Below are 22,384 nucleotides of genomic sequence, written 5' to 3'. Positions count from 1 at the left end.
TGCTGCTGGGCTGCAGGCCTGTGTGACCCTTGTACCCAGCCCAGAGGCATCTGGCCAAGGGGGAAGTGGAGGCTGAAATCTTCCTCGTAATCTCTTTGTCTGTCCTCATGCCCTGGCCTAGGCCTGCAGTTTCTGACGACTGTTTCTGCTGATGTGAACAAAGACTCTGTACTTGAAACAGGAACTTGGATCTGAAGGAGTCAGACATGTGGGGTAGCGTACAGGAGGAACTCAACGTGTAGACTGGAAGGCTTCAAACAAAAGAGATAAAATTCCATGACTAAAGGACCCCTCTTGAGCATGCATAAGCAAAATGTTGCATAGGCATATGATGGGATCTTATTTAGTCCTGTTCTTTGTGGTGCTGGGAATGAGAGCAGAGTCTTAAGCATCTTTAGCTTTCTGATACTAAGCCATGTTCCCAGACTTTGTTGTTGTTGTTGTTTTTCTTTTATTTTTTAAGTTGTGTGGCTGGAGATATAGTTCAGCAGTTATAAGTGTTTACTGCTCTTACCGATGGCACCTGCAAACACATAAATTAATTTTTTTTTTTGAGACAGGGTTTCTGTAGTCCTGGCTGTCCTGGAACTCGCTCAGTAGACCAGGCTGGCCTTGAACTCAGAGATCTGCCTGCCTCTCTGCCTCCCGAGTGCTGGGATTAAAGGCGGGAGCCACCACCAACTGGCTATAAATTAATTTTTAACAAATAAATTTTATAACACACATTGTAAATATATAACATATTCAGTGTATGCACGTGTTGTATGTCAAAGGACAACTTGTGTAGGTGAATTCTTTTCTTCTACCATGTGCCAGAATCTAAGACTGTCATAACTGGCAGCAAGCACCTTTACCAGCTGAACCATCTCACTGTTTTTTTTTTAAGACAGAGTCCAGTGTAGCCCAAGCTGGCCTCAAACTCACTGTACAGCCAAGGAGGAAATCTTGACCTCCTGATCTTCCTGTATTCACCTCCCAAGTGCTGAGATTACAATTTTCAGTTTTACAAAGGAAGGAAATTGGGCCACTGAGACGGCTCAGTGGATAAAGGCGCCTGCGGTCAAGCCTGATGTCCTGATTTTGATCCCCAGTCTCCACTTGGTGGAAAGAAAACGATGTCCTGAAAGTTGTCCTCTGTCCTCTGTCCTCTACATACAACCTGTGACATTCAAACACTCCAGCCCCCGTGACACACACACACACACACACAAACCACAATAAATGTGCGTAGTAAAAAACAATATAAATAAACATGAAAATAGAGCTGGGCGTGGTAGTACACACTTGTAATTTCAGCATTCTGGAGTCAGAGGCAGGAGGATCATCCTTGTCCACATAGTGAGTTTGAGACTAACCTGGGCTACAAGAGACTCTGTCACAAAGGGGTTTAACAGTATATATGAAGCCAGGCGGTGGTGGCTCATGCCTTTAATCCCAGCACTCGGGAGGCAGAGGCAGGCGAATCTCTGTGAGTTCGAGGCCAGCCTGGGCTACAGAGTGAGTGCCAGGACAGGCTCCAAAGCTACACAGAGAAACCCTGTCTCGAAAAACCAAAAAAAGTATATATGAAATGAATCCAACTGGAATGTGAAATACACCCTATAGGCAAGGAATGTGGTATCATAGGCTCTAAAAATAGAGAAGCGGTTTGTGTGACTGTCACACTTAACTCAAGCGGTGGGATAGGATCAAGTTCAACAGCCATGGGGTAGAAGGTGGGTCACCAAGTTCTAAATGAGCTAGTAGAGAGCTGGAGAAGCTAGGAGAAAGGTCTTGTCCATCCATGGATTTGGTAAGGACAATAGCAACTTATGCTTCATGTACGCCTGCCTTTGCCTGCCACTGTCACCTGTTTCAAAGTCCAATGAGGAGGGGAGAGTCTCTAAGCTGTCTGGTCCACTTGCTTGTAAGAGCCATCCATCATAGACTGGAGAGATGGCTCCGTGGTTAAGAGCTGCTCTTCCAGAGGTCCTGAGTTCAATTCCCAGAAACCACATGGTGGCTCAACCGTCTATTATGGGATCTGATGCCCTCTTCTGGCCTGCAGGCATATGTGCAGACAGAGCACGTAAAAATACTACACAAAACAAAACAAAACACACAGAGAGAGAGAGAGAGAGAGAGAGAGAGAGAGAGAGAGAGAGAGAGAGAGAGAGAAATAAAATAAAATAAAGAGCCATCCATCATTCGAACTGAAACAATCTCTCATTACCCTGTAACGGGGAGATGAGGGTGAGGGGAAGAGGCGGGCGGGGGGGGGGGGGGCTGGAGATATTATGGCAAAGATGTTAAGAGCACAGGCTATTCTTCTAGAGGACCCGGATTCAATCCCCAGCACCCACATGGTCACAACAGTCTGTAACTACCGTTCTACAGGGGATCCCACGCTACCTTCTGGCCTCCGTGGGTGCTGCTTCCATGCGGTGCACAGATTCATGTGCAGACAAAACACCCATACACATTACAAAGAAAAACAAACCCAAGACCTTCTTCCCGTTTCTGAGGTAGGGAAACGAAGGTTGTAGTCTGTCCGATGAGGCTATACAAGGGCCGCTTGACAGGTAGTATTCTCTCTATTCACAAGAGGGGAAACTGAGGCCAGAGAGCGGGCGATACCCGCTGAGCTTTCCTTCACCAGCCTCAACCCTCCTTTAGTACTGGAGAGGGCGGGCGAGACTGCAAGCGTCGTTAAGGGGACGGATCGCCCACTGATGATTGGGGGCGAACTCGGGCTTGGCCTCCTCGACCTCCTCCTCTACTGGCGCTCGAAAGTCGGGGAGGCAGAACTCCAAAGTGTGCTGCCGCCACCGGTTTCCACGACAACGACACCACGGATTCCTCCTGTCCCTCCCGCGACACGTCTGCGCATGCCCGAGGTCCGCCTGCGGGGCGTCTTGTAGTGAGGGAGAGTAGCGGGAGGAAATAGCATGTGAAACATGGGAAATGTGGTCCAAAATTAGAAGCGCTCCTTTTGCAACGGTGTGCCAATAGGGAGCAGGTTTGCTTCTGTACATCTTGAGAAACGTAGTTTCTGAGCAGGCAGAGATGGCTGGCTCCGGACGCACGGGCGTACGAGAGTCATCGCAATGAAGGCCAATGGGAAGCCGCTTTTTGTCGCGATGCTTCTTGGGAGTTGTAGTTCCCAGCTGGCCGAGGAGGAGGAGAGTTGTTGGGTAGAACTGGCGATTCCGAGTGTTGGGGTGAGGGGACGTGGGGGCGGGGGAGGGACGGGTGAGTTTGGCGCAAAGCCTGCTGGGGCATGGAGTCCTGGTGAGCCTTGTGCGCATGTGCGGGAAGGTGAGGGTGCTTGGGGGGCCTCGCCCTGGAGAGTGAGGTGAGCTAGGGGGAAAGGGAGGGAGAGACTGGGGGTGGGGGTGGGGGTCGGGTGTACGAGGGACAGGCGGGCCACGGGGAGGGGTGCCCGGATCTGGAGGAGGGAGAGAGGAAAGGAGGGATGGGCGGCTTGGGGGAGGGAGATGATAAAGAGGCTGGGGCGGGTGGGGCTGCTGGGGGCGGGCCGGGGAGCGGGAGGGACGCGAGGTGCAGACGCGGGAGAGCTGGCGGCCTGGGGAGGCTGGGCAGTGGGAGGGGGCAGGGATGCTCGAGGTGGAGCCCTGGGGTGGTTGGAAACTGAGAGTGGGGTGGAAGTCCCACCCTGCCGGGGAAGCCGGGGTCGCCGGGACCTCTAACCCCTTTGAAAAGGATTGCGGGAAAGGGTTCTTTCAGGGGCACCGTGCCGTACGTAGCATCGTAGATGGGTTGCAGGTGGCTCGTCCTGGGCGCTGTTCACAAGTTCACGTGCACTTCTGTCGAGTTGAGATTTTGGAGGATAAGGACCTGCACCGTGCATTTCTTTATTAAAAGAGGACCCGCCTCATTAGCTTGTCCCGAGAGAGGCGAAATTCGTTAATGTACAGAAGGGGCTTGGAGACTGATTTTAACAGGATAAGATGGACTTATCTTTTGGTTCTGATCCTCCCGGCTCGGCCTCCCAAGTGCTGAAGTTACAAGCGTTGGCCCAGCTTTTTTGTTTTGTTTCGTTTCGTTTTAGGCAAGGTCTTATGTAGCTCAGGCTAGTCACACTCGCTGCGTAGCTAAGCCAAGCCTTGAACTCTTACTGTTCTTCCTGTCTTCACCCCGACAAAATGCTAAATAAAAAGAAATGCATCACAACATCCGTTTTCTTATACCCCATTTTAACACTTGTTCCAATTTATATTTTAGTCTTGGGCGCTTGTTTCACAGTGGTTCAGTGGTTTTACAGAACTCTTCACAAGGAGCTTGTGGGTAAATGCAAACCTAAGCACCTAGGTGGATTGTGAGTTTGCATATTGCCAGGTGCTGTTCTGGGTACTTTTTAAAAAAATGACTTTTATTTTATGTGCAATGGTGTTTTGCCTGCATGTGTGTCTGTTGACTCCCCTGGAACTGGAGTTACAGACAGTTGTGAGCTGACGTTCGGGTGCTGGGAATTGAACCCGGGTCCTCTGGAAGAGCAGCAACCAGTGCTCTTAACCACTGAGCCATCTCTCCACCATTGTTCTGGATACTTTTGTGCTCTTTATTTTACATGAATCTCCCCAGCCTGGATTGTTGCCCCCATTTTACAGCCTAGGAAATGGAGATAGTGTGTGAAAGGTGCAATTGTTCTTTGACCAAGGACACATTGCTGGTTGGTGGCTGGAATTTGCTCCAGTTCTGCAGCTCTTGTCCTCTGAGTAAATATTTGGTGTGTTGTGTAGCTGAGGGCACAGAGTCCCAAGTGCAGATTCCTGGCCCTTTGAAGGACCATTGAGTGTAGGGGTGTGAGGTGCAAGAAGGACACACTGAAAGTTATACACTTCCTGGAATAAAAGTACAAAGAAAACAACCCCAAAACGGATGGTGGGGAGATGGTTCAGTGGGTAGAGCTGAGGACCTGAGTTTGGATCGGTTCTCAGGTCAAGGGTGAGCATAGGGCCACCTCAGTTTGTGCTCACTGGCTTGTCAGAGGAAACAGCAAGCTTTGGGTTCAGTAACAGACTTAAAATAATAAAGACACCTAACCTCAACCTCGGGCCTCCACGGGCAATTTGCACTGAGGGTGCACGCCCCCCCCCCCCCCCAAATCGATAGCTTGGAGAAAGCGAAAAGCAGAAAAAGCAGTCGGAGATAATTGAATGGGGGACTCCTCACAAAACTCCTCCTGTGGTGGCTTGGACCTTAGGCAAGAAGTCAGCCGTCCATCCTTTGGGGGCAACCAAAGAGGAAATATTTAACCTTTGTAGTATTCAGTTTAACCAGTTTGTTGGCCAAGAGTTGCTCTCTGTGGCTTGGAACTCAGCATGGGTCACGCAGAAAGACTAGTAACCAGCCAGTGTCACTAATTGACTTTGGAGTTTTCTAAGCTCTGTGTGGGGGAAGGAATAGCTAACTGTTTATCTCCCGGAGCCCGCTTTTCCTGTGGGGCAGGTTTCAGTCCCCCGCCCCTAACCCCCATCGCTTCAGCTTAGGGCTACAATCAGTTACAAGCAGTCTGTGATCTTTATTACCCACTGGAGTTTATTTTTGATCTGCTCCCTCACCGCCAGCACCTGAACATGAGCTCCAGTCGGCTTGGAGGTTTTTCATCTAAACCTTTTGAATTTTCTGCGCCCACAAGGCCCAGCTGTGAAGGTCTGCAGGATCCTGTCTAGGGTGCAGCTACTGGGGATATGAAGTACACATCTCACTTAAGTGGAGGTTTGCAGGCTCCTGTCTAGGCTGCCATGTGGGTGTTGGGAATTGAACCCGGGTCCTTTGGAAAAGCAGCCAGTGCTCTTAACTTCTGAGCCATCCCTCCAGCCTGGATTTTCTCTTTATTGCAGGAATTGGGTCTTGCCTCAAAGGAAATCCCCTTTCCCTTGATCCAGACTGCTGTGGGCTTTTTATTTATTTATTTATTTATTTATTTATTTATTTATTTATTTGAGCTGAGGATTGAACCCAGGGCCTTGTGCTTACTAGGCAAGCGCTCTACCACTGAACTAAATCCCCCCTCCCACGCCCTTTTTTTTTTTGGTTTTTGGAGGCAGGGTTTCTCTGTGTAGTTTTGTGCCTTTCCTGGATCTCGCTCTGGAGACCAGGCTGGCCTCGAACTCACAGAGATCCACCTGCCTCTGCCTCCCGAGTGCTGGGATTAAAGGCGTGCGCCGCCATCACCGCCCGGCTGTGCTGTGGGCTTTTATAAGGGGGTTACTGACTGCTCACACCACTTGTCAGAGGAAAATACTGTGCTGATAGGCGTGTCTTCCAGGCTTCCTGGGAGGAAGAGGGCTGTGGAGGGAGCCCTTTCCCAGTCTTCCTGCCTACCATCCGTACCACAGTTTGGTGCTCGACCAGGGTTAGTTATTTGTTTTCCATCATATCAGAGAGGACTTCATTTGGGAAAACTGATGTGTAGTTTATGGGGAGTTTTACTTTCAGATGGTAAAGCCACAGAATGCAGCCTAATTCAGCATTAGAGACAAACGGCTGAGGGGCTGGTGACATGGGTCAGTGGTTAACAGCACTTGTTGCTCTTGTAGATGACCAGGGTTCATATATATATATATATGTATGTATAAATAATTTATTTTTACGTTCATCGGTGTTTTGTCTGCATTCATGCCTATGTGAGGGTGTGAGAAATCCTGGAACTGGAGTTATAGGCAGGTGTGAGCTGCCATGTGGGTGCTGGGAATTGAACCTGGATCCTCTGGAAGAACAGCCAGCGTTCTTAACTACTGAGCCACCTCTCCAGCCCAGATGACCAGGATTGAAATCCCATCCATCACCTGTATGATGGCTAAAACAGTCTGTAACTCTAGTTTTTTTTTTTTTTTTTTTTTTTAAAGCATGCTGTGAAAGGCTTGCTGTGTGTGTTTATTTTGTGTGTTTCTGTGGGTTGAGGAGGAGCGGACCTGAACATACCTTGGCATACATAAAGGTTGTCAGAGGACAACTTGAAGGAGTCAGTTCCTTCCTGTTACTGTGGGGGCCTGGGGCGCAAACTCAGGTCCTTAGGCATACAAGTAAGCACCCTTACCCACTGAGCCATCTCGCTGGCCCCTGGCATGTTCTTCTTCTTTGTAGGAGTCCTCTTCCAATGTCAGGTACTCGGTCTCCGCCTTTAGAGTGATTTCAGCTACCGAACCATCAACAGTAATGTGGAGTGGTGTCTTTTTCTTTACCGCTTTACGATGTACCGTTACTTCATCCTCTGAGCTGTATCAGTTAATCCAGCTCTCAGCAGCTCTTTACTTATTAAAAATTAAAATATAATTACATCATTCTCCCCATTTTTCCCTCAATACCTTGCATATTTCTCATACTGCCAGAACTGATGGGCACTGTCTTCCTGTGGGTTAGTTAGCCAGTTCTTGGTGCCAGTTTCAGAGTGCCGAATCTGTAGGACGTTCTTTGCTGGCACCGAACAAGAAGTCAAGGGCTCCTGACCTTAGACACGGTGCCACCATGGAAACGGTACTCCTGTCTCAGTGCTCCTGACGGCCTCAGGAGTTCCACGCCAGTGCTTCTCATCCTTGGCACAGTTGACACACGATGCCGGGTGGCTTATGTTTGGAGAGTATCCTGTGTGTCCCAGGGTATTCAGTTGTGTCTCTGACCTGTACCCTTCGGCCACCAGCAGCACTGTCCACTCCACCTTCCGTCCGACAGTCAGAGTATCCCCAGGTCCGTCCAGATATCCCCTGGGAGTCACACCACCTCCCAGGTTTGGAGCCGTATCCTCGTCCGCCCTCTGCCTTCAGGGACTGGGAAGGGAAGGAAGGGCAGCTGGCTTCCTTGGGGTTGGAGGTATTACGAGGAAAACACATGCAGAGAGGTACTGGGGACACCTGGCCGCTGGCCACATTTGCCAGCTCCCAAACAGTTAGGGACCTACTGTTGGAGTGGTTGTGTCCCCACAAAGTTCATGGACTGTAACCCTAGCCCCCAAAGTGGCTGTAGGGGGAGGTTACAGAGTCATGGAGAGAACCTCACTCTTGGGATTAGTGCCCTCTTGCAAAAGAGAGGAGCTGGCGAGGTGGTGCATACCTGTGATCTTAGCACTGGGGAGGCGGAAGCAGGAAGGTCAGAAGTTCAAGGTTATCCTAGGCTACATAGTGAGTGAGAGGCCAGCCTGGGCCATGTGAGACTCAAAAACAAAAAATCAGAAACTGGTTGGAATCTTGCAGTAATCAGGTAGTAAGTGTTAGGGCAGGTAGTAGCCCACATCTGAACACTTACTACAGGCCAGGTGACATGGAGAGTCCTTCCTGTGTTCTCTTGAAAGCCTTTGAAAAGGGTTTTAAACTCTGTGTGTGTGTGTGTGTGTGTGTGTGTGTGTGTGTGTGTGTCTGAGTATGTGCTATACATGTCTGGGTGCCCGGCGAGGCCGGAATGGAGTCAGATCCCCTGGAGCTGGAGTTAAGGCAGTTGTGAGCCACCCAGTCTGGGTGCTGGGAGCAGATCCTGCGGAACAGATCCTGCGGAACAGCAGTAGGTGCTCGTAACTGCTAAGCATCTCTAACCACACTCCCCATTTAAAAAAAGGCTTTTAGGAGCGTAGATTAACTATGCTGATAATGGCATATATGTGTATAATATGTTTTGATCATATTCACATGAACTTCATAAGCCCCTCTTGTCCTCCGGTCACTCCCACCGGGCCCTCCCGCTTCTCGAATTGTCTCCCTTCTTTTGTGTATTTTTCTCTTTTTCGTTCCAGCCCTGCGAGTTGAACTGGGTCTCTTACCTGAGCATGGGGTTATTGACAGGAGTGTACACAGTGTAGTAGAAGAAAATGTCTGTAGGCAACAGTTAACTGCCCGTGGGTCGGCAGGGCCAGGTAGACCTTGTGAGCTGCTCTCCCATAGCAACTGAAACTGCCTGTGAGCCTCCTGGAGGCTCAGGGTCTGGCCCCCCTCCCCAGCCCCCTCCAGAGAGAGAATGTTGAGGGGCCAAGACTTGGCAAGTAATCACAGCTGCTGGGAGTTCAGGGGTGCAACAGCATGTGTTCCACAGCACGCCACCCCTTTCTCTGGCTCCTACATTCTTTCTTCCCTCTCCAATTCCTGTACCCCGCGCCTTGGAGGGAATAATACAAATGTCCCGCTTAGAGCTGAGCATTCAAAAATTACTTACCGACAAGGTGGTGGTGGCACACACCTTTCCCAGCACTCAGGAGGCAGAGGCAGGCAGGGCTCTGAGTTTGAGGCTAGCCTGGTCTACAGAGCAAATTCCACGATAGCCAGGGCTACACAGAGAAACACTGTTTTGAACCCCCCCCCCAAAAAATAAAAACCCACTTATCCTTAGCACCTTGGCCATCTGAGACTCTGCAGTAATGGCTTGCTGCAGAAAGAAGCTTCCCTGGCCACAGCTGGCAGCAGCACCGAGCCGTATGGGTGTGAGCATAAGTATTCCAAAGGCAGTTTGACAGGCACGGCACGTCTGTGTAGCCGGGCAGCAACAGCAGCTTCCTCCCTCGGGCCTGTGGCTTTTCCAGCCCTGGGCTTCTGACTGGGTCTGTGGTAACAGGTGTGAATTCCCTCCCGTGGGGTGGGCCCCAAGTCCCATCAGAAATCGTGGGTTCCCCCTGTAACTGTCAGGCTGCTGTCGCGCCAGTGGGTGCGTCTTCATGGCTGGCCTGTAGTGTGGCACCTCCTTGTGTTTTCTTAGATAAATAGCCACAAGGAAACTACGAAGAAGGAGGATCTGCCAGACCGAGGTTGTCCCAGAGAGGGACAAGGCCAGGATCAGAGTCTACTTCTCTCTCTGTCTCTCTCTTTCTTTGAATTTTAATAAAATTTCTTTTCTTTTTTTCTACTTTTATTGAAAATAGATTTTATTTTCTTGCCGTATATTCTGGTTATAGTTTCCCTTCTATAAATGTTACAGCTCTGAGGGGAAAGGCTTCCCCAACAGAAGTTTGCAGCTCCGAAGGGAAAGGTGTCCTGGCCGCTGGGAGCCAAGGAATACGCAAGGTCACACCACACAATAAACCTCACACAAGAGATTTATCAGGAGACACACAAGAGGGTGGCCGCCTCTGCTCAGGGGAGAAGTGGCCGGGAACTAAGGGGGGAAGGCTTTAGATAGGGTTCCTTGGGACGGGGGAGGGGTGCGGGAGTGTTTCAAAACATGGACGTGAACTCGGACTTTTTACCCCACACCTCCCCCCAACTCCCCTCTCTGCTGTGGAATGTTCTGTATGTCAAATGTGTTGCTGATTAGTCAATAAATAAAGCACTGATTGGCCATTGGCTAGGCAGGAAGTGTAGGCGGGACAAGGAGGAGAATAAAGCTGGGAAGTGGAAGGCTGAGTCAGAGAGACACTGCCAGCCGCCACGATGACAAATAGCATGTGAAGATGCCGGTAAGCCACGAGCCATGTGGCAAGGTATAGATTAATGGAAATGGATTAATTTAAGCTGTAAGAACAGTTAGCAAGAAGCCTGCCACGGCCATACAGTTTGTAACCAATATAAGTCTCTGTGTTTACTTGGTTGGGTCTGAGCGGCTGTGGGACTGGCAGGTGATAGAGATTTGTCCTGACTGTGGGCCAGGCAGGAAAACTCTAGCTACACCTCTCATCCCAGTTTACACTCTGTCTCTTATTAGAAAATAAACAGGCATCTAAAGAATAGTAATAAAATGAGATAAAATAAGTTCAAACAGTACAAAACAGACAAACAGAAGAAAAAAAGCCAAAGGAAAAGCACAGAGACACAGGAATCCCATAAAACACAAAACTGGAAATCAATATATATATATATATATATGCAATAAAAATGATGAATAAAACATCAAATAAAAATAAGTTAAAACATGTCCTGACTAAACATTATGAGACAAAGAACCTCCAAAAATGCCAGTGAGTTCATTTTCTGTGGCCATCTATTGCTGGACACGGGGCCTGCCCTTAAGAGCGGTTTGTAGGCCGGTTGGTGGTGGCACACACCTTTAATCCCAGCACTCGAGGCAGAGGCAGGTAGATTTCTGAATTGGAGGCCAGCCTGGTCCACAGAGTGAGTTCCAGGACAGCCAGGACTACACAGAGAGACGCTTTCTCAAAAAACAAAACGAAACAAAACAAAAGAGTGGTTGGTTTACCCAGTGAAACTGTTGGAGAAAACGAATTTTTAATTTGCAAAGGGTTATCATAGCTTCTGGGTTAGGGATGGGGCACGTGTCCACTTCTTTCAGCTCTGGGACCCCATCTGGCACAGACCCATGCAGGCCCAGTGCATGCTGCCAGTCTCTGAGTTCACATGTGTGTCATGTGTCTGGAAGGCCCTGTTTCCTCGGTGGCCTCCATCCCCTCTGGCTCTTACAGTCTTTCTGCTGCCTCTAGCGCAACATTGCCTGAGCCGTGAGGGGAGGGATAAGATGGAGACATCTCTCTTAGGACTGGGTGTTCCCAGGCCTCTCACTCTGCACTCTGTCCAGTTGTGGGTCTCTGTTTTTGTTCCGGTCTACTGCGGGAGGAAGTTTCCATGATGGTGGCTGAGCAAGGCACCAATCTATGAGTATAGCAGAATGCCATTAGGAGGCATCTTACTGCTGTGTTCCTTTAAAAGAACAGCAGGATTTGGTTTCCCCCTAGGTCCCTGGCCTATCTAGCCTCAGGTTCTTGACCACCCGAGCAGTGTCGGGGATAGGCTCCATCTCATGAAATAGGCCGTCAGTCCCGTCAGACTCGGGGGTGACTCCCACAGCTTAGCGCCCCTGCTGCCCCAGTGCCTCCTGCAGGCAGATCATCGCTGGAGACGGGAGGCTTTGTGGCTGGCTTGGTGTTTACCTTTCTCCTCTGGCACATACTGTGCAGAGTATGTTCCAGTACGGTGAACGCTAGTCCTAGGGGCGAAGGCTCCAGGTAGGCACCAGCTCAACTTCTCCGTGCGTGTTCAGTGAGTTGTGTAGGTGTTGGCCTTTAGCAGTATGGCCTTATTGTCAGTTTGTGGAGAGCAACTAGTAGCCTTGGCAATAGACTGGATTGTTTGGGGGTTCCCATGGGGCCCCTTCGGTCAACACCTTGATTAGAGGTAGCCTACCCCTGGTACAGGAAGCTTCATTTGGTGACAGGAGGTGTCCAGTTGGGGCTCCATCTCCCCCGTTACTTGGACACACACACACACACACACAGAGCCTTCTACTCTATTAGGTTTCCATATGATGCTTAGAAGAGATCATTCTTACCAGCCTTTCTTCAGCCCTGATTACCGCCTCGTGGGAACCATCTCCAATGGCCTTGTCTTCTCTTTGGTCGGAGAGGCAGGCAGGCAGGCAGGCAGGCAGGCAGGCAAGCTTTTGTTGTACAGAATAGAAAATCAAAGCCCAAGAGGCTGCTAAGACTAAGTGGACGAGCAGGTAGGTAATGGTCGATACCCATTTGGCTTCAGGCCAGTTCTGTCGCCCACGTTCGAGGCCATAGTCCAGACCGCTGAGCTGTACCCTCCCATGACTGACTGTTCTTTCTACAGGTGCTGGTGACTCCAACCCGGGGGGCCCCATGGAGGCCCCAGCACCCCAGCCGGTGAAGCAGGAGAGCCTGTCCGTGGAGGCCCTGACCCTCGACTCCCCGTGGCACCGCTTCCGCCACTTCCACCTGGGTGACGCAGCAGGGCCACGGGAGGCCCTGGGGCTGCTCCGTGCCCTGTGCCGGGACTGGCTCCAGCCGGAAGTGCACACGAAGGAGCAGATGCTGGAGCTGCTGGTGCTGGAGCAGTTCCTGAGCGCCCTCCCCGCAGACACCCAGGCCTGGGTGTGCAGCCGCCGGCCCCAGAGTGGAGAGGAGGCCGTGGCGCTGCTGGAGGAGCTCTGGGTGAGCGGGAGGCCATGGTGGCCGTGGGAGGGGCTTCACTGGATCGTGCTTCTCAGCGTGTGGCCTCACGTCACGTATCATCAAAAGCACTCTGACAGTGAAGGTGTGGTCCACGGCTGGGGCTGGGGTGGCAGTTGCTCTTCCAAAGGTGCAAGAGTGCTTCTCCAGTGTCATCTGTACATCAGGGATCCCAACTTCCTCCCTCAGTTAATAGTTGAGGGAAGAGCCGGGCGGTGGTGGCGCACGCCTTTAATCCCAGCACTCGGGAGGCAGAGGCCGGCGGATCTCTGTGAGTTCGAGGCCAGCCTGAGCTACCAAGTGAGTTCCAGGAAAGGCGCAAAGCTACACAGAGAAACCCTGTCTCGAAAAACCAAAGAAAAAAAAAACAAACAAAAAAAAAATAGTTGAGGGAAGGCCTGGCTGAGGGATGCCTTGCCCAGGGTTTCCATCAATGCAAAGGACACCAGCTAAAGGAAGCCCCAGGAGGCAGCACAGGTGGTGGGGTGAGGGTATCTCTAGAAGATTCCAACCCTCTGACAGGCGTCACCTATTGATGCTGAGGACAGGGCCGACTGGTCTTAGCTACAAAGTGGGAAGCTTATGAGCAGGGAGCCTTCAGCCTGGTGTGGTAGTTCATCTATATATAAGAGGCTGAGGTACGAAGGTCCTGGAGGGCAGCCTGCAGCCGGACCTTCTCTGTTTAAAAGGAAACAAACCCCCCAAAAGCAAGGAGTACCTTCAGGTCGGATGCCTCACACCTTGTGGTCCAGGGTTTTTACCAGGCCTCAGGCTTGGCAACACGGTGGCTTGCCCACGTGGCTGATCTGTCACCAACCCCTTGGCTAACCTCATGTGGTCCAGACTCCCACCTCAGATCAGTTATGCTTGTTTTTGTCTGGTCTGGGGCCCAGGCAGAGACCCTCTGCCTAGGTGTGACATTTGAAGGCTCACATATGACGTCCCAGAAGCCAGGACAACAGCCAGCCTTCTCTGGGACCATTAAAACTTTTAAGTGACAAATGCATGTATTGGGGTGGTGAGTGGTGGGTGGGGTCACGCACAAACCACCTTCCATGTGTAGAGGTCAGAGGGCAGCTGCAGGAGTTGGTTCTCTCCTTCCACTGCGCGGGACTCAGGACATCAGGCTGGCAACGGGCACCCTCACCTGCTGAGCTAGCTCGGTGGACCGCCCTCTCTGTTTCTTTTAACTAAAGATAAGGTAGTTGCTTTTAATATATACATCTAGCAGAATTTAAAAAAAAATCCTTCAAAGACATGTGGTGATACACACCTGTAATCTCATTATTGAGAGTTCAGGTAGGAGGATTTTGAATTTGAGGCCAGCCTGGGCTGCAGAGGAAGACCATGTCTGCAAATGAACAACAACAAAAATCTCCTTTATTGACTGGGTGGTAGGGTCCTCGTTATCCAGAGAATCTACAGGTGTGGAAGTCATTGGGCTCTGTTCTAATAACTGCTCAGCTCCTTGGGCTCTGGGACCTGGAGGGCATAAGGAAACCCCTTCCAGGGGTGGCCTTGGTGCTCATATTACTTGTCTAATCGTGTAGGAGAAATCTTCTTTGGGCTCGCAGTTCAAGGGTCCAGTCTGTCATGGAGGAGATGTCATGGCATCCGGAGCTAGAGGCAGCTCATCAGTGACCTGGGAGGAAGTCGAGAGCAATGAACTGCTCAGCTCCTGTTTATTTGTTTGTTTTTCAAGACAGGGTTTCTCTATGTAACAGCTCTGGCTGTCCCGGAACTCCTCTGTAGTCCAGGCTGGCCTCGAACTCAAAGATCCACCTGCCCCTGCCTCCCAAGTGCTGGGATTAAAGACGTGCGCCACCACACCTGGCTCTCAGCTCTCTTCTAAATCCAATCAGGGACCGTGCCCATGAAATGGCCAGCCACAGTTAGGGTGAGTCTTCTCCCTCACAGACATGCTCAGGGGCTCCTTCCTAGGTGATGTTGGTCCTGCTGGAGCGACAGCATAAACCACCACAGTGCACCTGTAGCTCTTCAGCGGTGTGCCTGGTCCAAACTGCATTGTAGGCTCAGCCCTCCTCAGGTAGGAAGGAGCCTTGCTTGTCCTGTTCATTCCTGTGTCCCTGGTTGGAGCAGCCCCTGGCATTAGTAGGTGCTAAGTAAATGCTTGTTTTGGCGGTAATGAGGAACACCGCCCTGCCTTGAAGTTTCAAAGCAGAAGGCCAGGGTGTATTCTGCTCGGTCACTTCTCTTGAGACAGAATCTGACTTGCTCCATAAGGTAGAATGACTTGTCTATAGTCATCCAGTCTCTGGTCTCAGGACACAGGGAGCCATGGGATTGTTTGAAACCCCGGGAGCAGGGTGTCTGCGCATTCAAGATACCTGAAGAAAGGCTGGTAGCTGGGCTAGGAAACTGGAGAGAGGCAGCTCCAGCCAGTGCCTGTGGTTAACACAACAGGAAATGCCACACCAGTTTGTCTCAGGTCAGAATTGAGGGAAGTCTTAAAGCCCCAGAGGCAGCTGGGAGCATGGAAAAAAAGCACAAAACACTGGATGTTTGTGTGACAGGAGGAAAACTTAGTAAACAAGAGAAATCATCCAAGGCATGTTGACTGATGAGAGCTCCAGACTCAACCTTTGAAAAGCATCGGAAATGGCTGAGTGGTGGCGCACGCCTTTAATCCCAGCAGCTGGGAGGCAGAGGCAGGCGGATCTCTGTGAGTTCGAGGCCAGCCTGGGCTACAGAGTGAGTTCCAGGACAGCCAGGGCTATGCAGAGAAACCCTGTCTCGAAAAAACAAAACAAACCCCACCAAAAACCAAACGAACCAAACAGACCATGAGAGAGTACAGCACAAGCCTTCTGCAGCTGGCTGCCCCGGAACGGAAGGGGGGACGGCAGATACACACCAGAGGCAGAAACAAAGCGGCCAGTCAGCAGACGAGGAAGCTGCTGAGGCTGGAGCAGCTTGCACAAGTTTGAAACCTAGAGGGAACGGACTTTGTGTGTGTGTGTGGGGGGAGGATTCAAATTGCCAAGTCTCATGAAGAAGCAACACATTGAACCCTGAAAACCAGAGGGCAGAGGGGTCGAAACAGTGACTGAAGACCTGACACTCAAAAGGCACCAGGCCCTGACAGTTTTATGTGTGGAAGTCCTGCTGAGGCTTAGAGGAAAGGATCACTCTTCTGTTTTACAGACTGCTAGAGTGTGAAGTGGGGTGGCACCCAGCTCATTTCACAAGGCTGCCAACCCCCTAGCTCCGCTGCCCCACAGTCCAACCAAGCCATACAAGGACAGCCTTTAAAAAGCAAGACCAGGCCTGTCTGAAGGAAAATAGATCCAAGAATCTCAAATAGAATATTGTCTGCTTGAATCCAGCCAAGGATTTATAAACTGACGTGTTCTAGCCAGGTAGGCTTTACACAGATGCAAAGAACGTGTTGGGAATTTACCAACGAAGTACAAAGGCTCTGTGGACAGAATCTACCATTCAAAGTTGAGGCCAGGTGGAGTCAGGGGACTCGGCAAAGGCCAGCATCAGCATAGAAACAAGCAGTGTAGGGCTTGGTGTTGTACGCCTTCAATCCCAGCACTCGGGAGGCAGAGGCAGGCAGATCTCTGTGAGTTCGAGGCCAGCCTGGTCTATAGAGCTAGTTTTGCAGGACAGCTGGGGCTACACAGAGAAATCCTGTCTCAAAAAAAAAGTTGTTCTCTGACTTGCATATGTAAACACACACACACACACACACACACACACACACACACACACACACACACACACACACGGTGGACAGATGCAGTGGAAAGAAGGTTCTTCTGTTAAGAGCCCTTGCTGTTCCTGCTGAGGACTGGAGTTTGGTATCCAATACTCCCGACAGGTGACTCACAACTTCCTGTAGCTTCAGCTCCAGAGAACCAGATGCAGTCCTCTGGCCTCCACGTGTATTTGTGCCTATGCACCCCACCCCAGCATGCTAGGAATAAATCTTAAACAAACAAAAAGCAGGCAGTAGGATTTAAGAACTGTGTGCAAGGTGTGGGGGAGAGGGAGGTAAATACAGGCTATTATAATTTCTCAATTTGGCCAGGCGGTGGTGGTGCACGCCTTTAATCCCAGCCCTTGGGAGGCAGAGGCAGGCAGATCTCTGTGAGTTCGAGGCCAGCCTTGTCTACAGAGCGAGATCCAGGACAGGCACCAAAACTACACCCTGTCTCGAAAAAAACAAATAAATAAATAAATAATAAAAAGTAATAAAGTAATTTCTCAATTTGGCATATGCTATCTCGTTTCAGGGCCCAGCAACCTCCCCAGATCGGTCCTCGGCAATGAGGGCACCTCGGGATATGACAGAAGGCTCAGGGGTCGGTGTTGGAAAGGAAGAAAGTGGCGTGATTCCCTTAGGTGAGCTGCTGGCCTCTCTTCCCACTTCTTTCTTGACCTCCAACATCAGGGGTCCGTGTGTCCCAAGCTAAGTCAGGGACTGACCTGGCCATCTTTACTTGATCAGTGAAAGCTCCAGGAACAGCTCACCACGTGCCCCTCCCTGCCTTTAGGGAGCCCACGGAAGGCGGGCTCAGACTCTGTTTGCCAGGTGCTGCTCTGCCAGTGCGTGGAAAACCCATAGCACCACCTAAACAGACGTGGTCTCTGGAGTTAGGGCCTCCTTGTGCAGCCCAGGCTGGCACGGTCTTTATCCTCGGCCTCCTGAGCGCTGCGATTACAGGCATGCCGGCGTGCCCAGTGAGAACTGGCTGTACTACGTTTAGGTCCAGGGTTCTAAAAGGTCTCAACTGAGGGTGGGTGCTTCTAAACCAGGATTGAGCCCAGGCAGCCTGCTTCGGGTCCTTCTGCACCCCAACCCCTTTAGGACCGGCTCCAGTGGAGTCACGTGCTCTTCCCCTCCCAGGTGCTGTGTCGGGGTTCTGTGTCCCGTGCCCGGCGTCTGAGCTGGGCATGGAGTCTGTTCCATCACCTTAAGGTGAGGTGACTCCATGTATCTCTAGACAGTGGGGCAGAAGCCAGGTATCCCGGAAGATACCAGGTAACTGCTGAGGGTGGTGCTGGAGCCGCGAGGGGAGACCAGTGGGCATTTCAGACAGAAGAGGACGGGACGCCGGGTTCATGATGTAAAACCATCCAAACCAAGGTTGTGGGCCTTCCTGGGGCTCCATGGAGCAGACGGGAAACCTAGACAGGGTCGTCATGTGTAGTTCATCTCTCACCCAGCTTACCTGCTCCTACCCGTTGGTTCGTTCCACACCGTCAGCCTTGCCTCTGCAGTCGGCCCGCCCATCTGTGTACCTTGGGACTCTCCCTTCTCTTCCCACCACCTGGTTTCTCCTTTGTTCCTAACTCAGTGTGTCCCCTCACCCGTGTGTGTGTGTGTGTGTGTGTGTGTGTGTGTGTGTGTGTGTGTGTGTGTGTGTGTCTGTGGGTCCATTCTCCCAGCTCCTCCTCCCTCCCTCCCTCCCGCCCACTCGTTATTTGTCTCGTTACTCCCTACTCCCTGATCCAGAAAGCCACCCATTGGCCTAGTCTTCACCAGGCAGTGTCAGGCTCCTTGCTAGGGGGCACAGGGGTGGGGAACCTGCCTTCCAGGCCACCTCCCTGTCCCCAACTGTGCTACCCACCCTCACCCTGTTCCTTTTCCCCGCCTCGCAGGAACCGGGGCCTCCTCCGGGACAGAGGTGCCTGCCACGGGGAACGCAGGGGCCACGCGCCCCTACAAGCAGGAGCCGGGCAGCCCTCCACCAGCCCCGCTGGCGCCCGTCCTCCCTGCCTTCCTGGCGGCCCCAGGCACCGTGTCGTGCCCAGAGTGTGGCAAATCGCCCCTGAAGCCGGCTCACCTGTTGCGCCACCGACAGAGCCACTCGGGCGAGAAGCCGCACGCGTGCCCCGAGTGCGGCAAGGCGTTCCGGCGCAAGGAGCACCTGCGGCGCCACCGGGGCACCCACCCTGGCAGCCCGGGGCCCGCGCTGCGCCCCCTGCCCGCTCGCGAGAAGCCGCACGCGTGCTGCGAGTGCGGCAAGACCTTCTACTGGCGCGAGCACCTGGTGCGCCACCGCAAGACGCACTCGGGCGCCCGGCCCTTCGCCTGCTGGGAGTGTGGCAAGGGCTTCGGGCGGCGCGAGCACGTGCTCCGCCACCAACGCATCCATGGCCGGGCGGCCGCCGCGCAGGGGACTGCAGCACCAGGTCCGGAGGGTGGGGGTGCCTTCCCGCCCTGGGCCCTGGGGTAGCTGCGGTTCCAAACACCTGCTGCAGGGCGTCATCCCCTTAGCACCCCACCCCACCTCCCTACCGCCTCTTCCCTACCCAAGCGTTGCGTTCCCTTTCAGGCCCCGTGCCCACTCCTTCCTCCCTTCTGGAGTTCTCAGCTTTCACCTGCCCTACAAAAGACCCTTCTCTCTCTCCCTCATCCCATCCTCTTTTCGTGGAAGGCAGACCTGCCCCAGGACACCCTTCATGCGGGAAAAGGAAGGAGCTCAGGGAAGGAGCAGAGCCCCCACCCCCACCCCCTCCTGCCTCCCGAAGGAGGCAATCTTGGACCCTAGGACAGAGTCGGGGCCAAAGGCGAGAGGAGGCAATACTTTCCGAGGAGTAGGCCCAGACCAGGATCTGGTTCTCTCCACAGTTCAAAGGCAGAGGTGCCTGAGATGCTTGTCACAGATGGCAGGTCACCAGCATCAGAGAGAGTAATAAAGTGACTGACTCAGTGTGTACAGGAGTCTGAGACTCTCCTGTGTTGTGGGAGTTGAGCATCTGAGGCACAGGGGACTGGGGTGGGCTCCACCTCACACTCACATTGCAGAAACAAGGACGAGACTCATGAAAGGTCTGGTACCGGACACGCTCCGGTCTGGGTTGTCCTGCCTGTGTGGCTTCAGGCAGGCGGTGCTCCTTCTAGGTGATAGTTCCAATTTCTGTTTTGTTTTGTTTTTTGAGGCAAGGTTTCTCTGCATAGTGCTGTCTGTCCTGGAACGCAGGCTGGCATCGAACTCACAGAGATCTACCTGCCTCTGCCTCCTGAGGGTTGGGAGTAAGGCGTGTGCCACCCTAGCGGGAAGTTGCAATTTCTTAAGTCATGGTGCTTCAATATCGCCCACCACCCTTGCTGATTTACGAAGTTAGGTGACTCCATGTCCTTGGGGGATCCCTAGATAATCAGTGCCAGCAGATCTGGGGCAGTGCATTTTGCCGAGAAGACTCCGTTCTGGCCTTTGGCAAGGTGAAGGCTGCCTCTTGTCCTCAGTTTTGCACAATGACAGTCCTGCAGTCTAGACCTAACTTCTCCAGGAAGGAAACACACGTGGAGTGGGCTGTGTGGCTTGGGAAGGAGCGGGACAGCCCTGGGGGCCGGCCCTGCTGGGGTCTTTGGGCACCTACTTTGGGCCCCAGGGCTCTGCTGCCTCACCAGAATTCCGCTGCACGATGATGAGGGGGGTGTGGTGGAAGGTCCTCGGTGCTCACCCTAGGTACTGTTTTGTTTTGAGACAAGGTATTCCTGGAACAGCCCAGGTTGACTTCGAAGGTATTATGTAGCCAAAGGTGGCCATGAATTTCTGATCCTCCTTTCTCCACCTCCCCAGTTTTGGGATCATAGGTGTGCATCATGATGCCTGGGGTTAAAGACATGTGCCACTATGCCCAAGTTTTATTCTTTTTTCTTTTTTTTTAGACAGGGTCTCTATGTAGTCCCAACTGTCCAGAAAAACTCACCATATAGACCAGGCTGGCCTCAAACTCAGAGAGATCCACCTGCCTCTGTCTCCCGAGTGCTGGGATTAAAAGGATGGCCATCATGCCAAGTCCTTATTTATTCTAATGCCCACATGGGACCTTCCCTGGAATATGTGTCCAAAGAAATGGTCAAAGCAGGATGCATCTATATTTTTTAGAAAAAGAATAAAAATGTATGAATAAGTGGCAGAATGTGGGTGGGGTCTGGACCCTTGCAGAAATTGAGGGTTCACTAGAAACTATGCTTAGTAGGGTAATGTGACAGATAACTAGGGCTGTCTTCACGAGAGTGGGCGTTCCTTTGAATCAATGATGCCCTCTGGTGGTAAGGGGTGTTTCTTGTACTGAGAAGGTGTCTTCTCTGGGAGTTTTTACAGTTTGCAGATAAGAAAGAATGGATGGACAGCCCCTTCTGCAAAGAGAATTTTCACGAGCATTTCAAGAAGCTGGCTAAGAACTTTCCTTTACACCTTCAGGAGTCCTAGCCATCGCCACCCCTAACCCATCAATTATGTTGCTGCTGCCTCTGGCTTCCAGTTCTCGTGGCCGTGGGTAAGAGACGTCTAATTGGCTTGTCCAACATTTTACAGCCTCTCTGTTGCAGAGACGCACAGAGGTGTAGACACAGACAGCAGGTGGGTGCCACCAGCACCTTTGACAAAGCTGCCAAGCCCTAGTGCCCCCCCACCCCCCAAACATAGCTAAGGAGGCCTAGACCAATGCATTGCTACAGAGTGCATGAAAGACTCAGGGCCCACACTCATCTGGTGTCTTCCATGGTAGCATTAGGCTAGCTTTGCTGTGCAGTGGGACAGACTGAAGTCACATAGTCGGCTGTGGGCTGTCGAGTGACTAGGAGAAGCATGGAGCAGTGGGGTGAAGGGAGTCATGCAGACTGAGGGAATTTCATTTGCAATAACAGGAAATGCATGGAAACCCTGTGCTGGGCTGAGACCAATCGGTAGGTAAGAGCACTTGGGGACCTGGCTTCAAAACATCAGTACCTGAGCATTGCTCGGTGAAATAGGATTGAGAACCCATACTTTTAAGCCACTGATTTTTTTTTTTAAACCAAGAAGCTGGAGAAAAGACAGCATCTTTAACAAATGGTGTTGTCCACACTGGATGTCGGCATGTAGAAGAATGAACGTAGATCCATACCTATCACCCTGCAACAGAGCTCACTTCCAAATGGATCAAGAACCTCAACATAAAACCAGATACCCTGAATCTGGTCAAAGAGAAGGCGGAGAATATAGACTTGAATTCATTGTCCCAGGAAAGGACTTTCTGAACAGAACACTGGTAGGTAGCACAGGCACTAAGACCAACAATTAATATATGGGACCTCATGAAGCCAGAAAGCTTCTGTGAGGCAAAGGACACCATCAATTGAGCAAAGTCACAGAATGAGAACAGTCTTTACCAGCTGCATGCCTTGCAGAGAATCCATCCGAATCTAGAATATATAAAGAACTAAAGAAACTAAACATCATGAAAACAACCCAATTTTAATTTAGTGAGGAAAGGAAATAAACAGAGTTCTCCAAAGATTAAACACAAATGGCTGAGAAACATTTAAAACTGTTCAGCATCCTTGCCCATGAGTGAAATGTAAATTAAAACTACTTTGAGATTATTTTAGCCCAGTCATAATGACCATAATTAAAAAAAAATTGCCGGGCGTTGGTGACACAAATCTTTAATCTCAGCACTCGGAAGGCAGAGGCAGGCAGATCTCTGGCCAGCCTGGTCTACAGAGTGAGTTCTAGGATAGTCAGGGCTACACAGAGAAACTGTCTCAAAAAGCCCAAACCAACCAAACAAACA

At 51.5% G+C, this 22,384-nt stretch overlaps 1 protein-coding gene across 4 annotated transcripts; it reads left to right on the top strand.

Moving 5' to 3' along the window:
- Positions 1–2,999: 2,999 nt before the first annotated feature.
- On the top strand, positions 3,000–19,536 carry Znf444 (zinc finger protein 444). Of its 4 annotated transcripts, none has more exons than XM_052763139.1 (4): positions 3,000–3,173; positions 12,486–12,826; positions 17,107–17,215; positions 18,476–19,536. In XM_052763139.1, exons 2-4 carry the CDS (start codon positions 12,515–12,517, stop codon positions 19,051–19,053), a joined length of 999 nt encoding a protein of 332 aa, XP_052619099.1. In that variant the 5' UTR covers positions 3,000–3,173; positions 12,486–12,514; the 3' UTR covers positions 19,054–19,536. The 4 variants fall into 4 exon arrangements, with proteins under 4 accessions (XP_052619099.1, XP_052619096.1, XP_052619095.1 ...); XM_052763136.1 differs by having other exon boundaries at positions 3,000–3,200; XM_052763135.1 differs by lacking the exon at positions 3,000–3,173 and adding an exon at positions 3,211–3,334.
- The last annotated feature ends 2,848 nt before the right edge of the window (positions 19,537–22,384 follow it).

The sequence above is a fragment of the Peromyscus californicus genome, unplaced genomic scaffold, assembly GCF_007827085.1.
Source record: "Peromyscus californicus insignis strain IS unplaced genomic scaffold, ASM782708v3 Scaffold_4__1_contigs__length_199733344, whole genome shotgun sequence".
NCBI classification, from domain to species: domain Eukaryota; kingdom Metazoa; phylum Chordata; class Mammalia; order Rodentia; family Cricetidae; genus Peromyscus; species Peromyscus californicus.
Note: the sequence above shows the minus strand (reverse complement) of the source record. Positions and strands in the feature narration are given on the sequence as shown.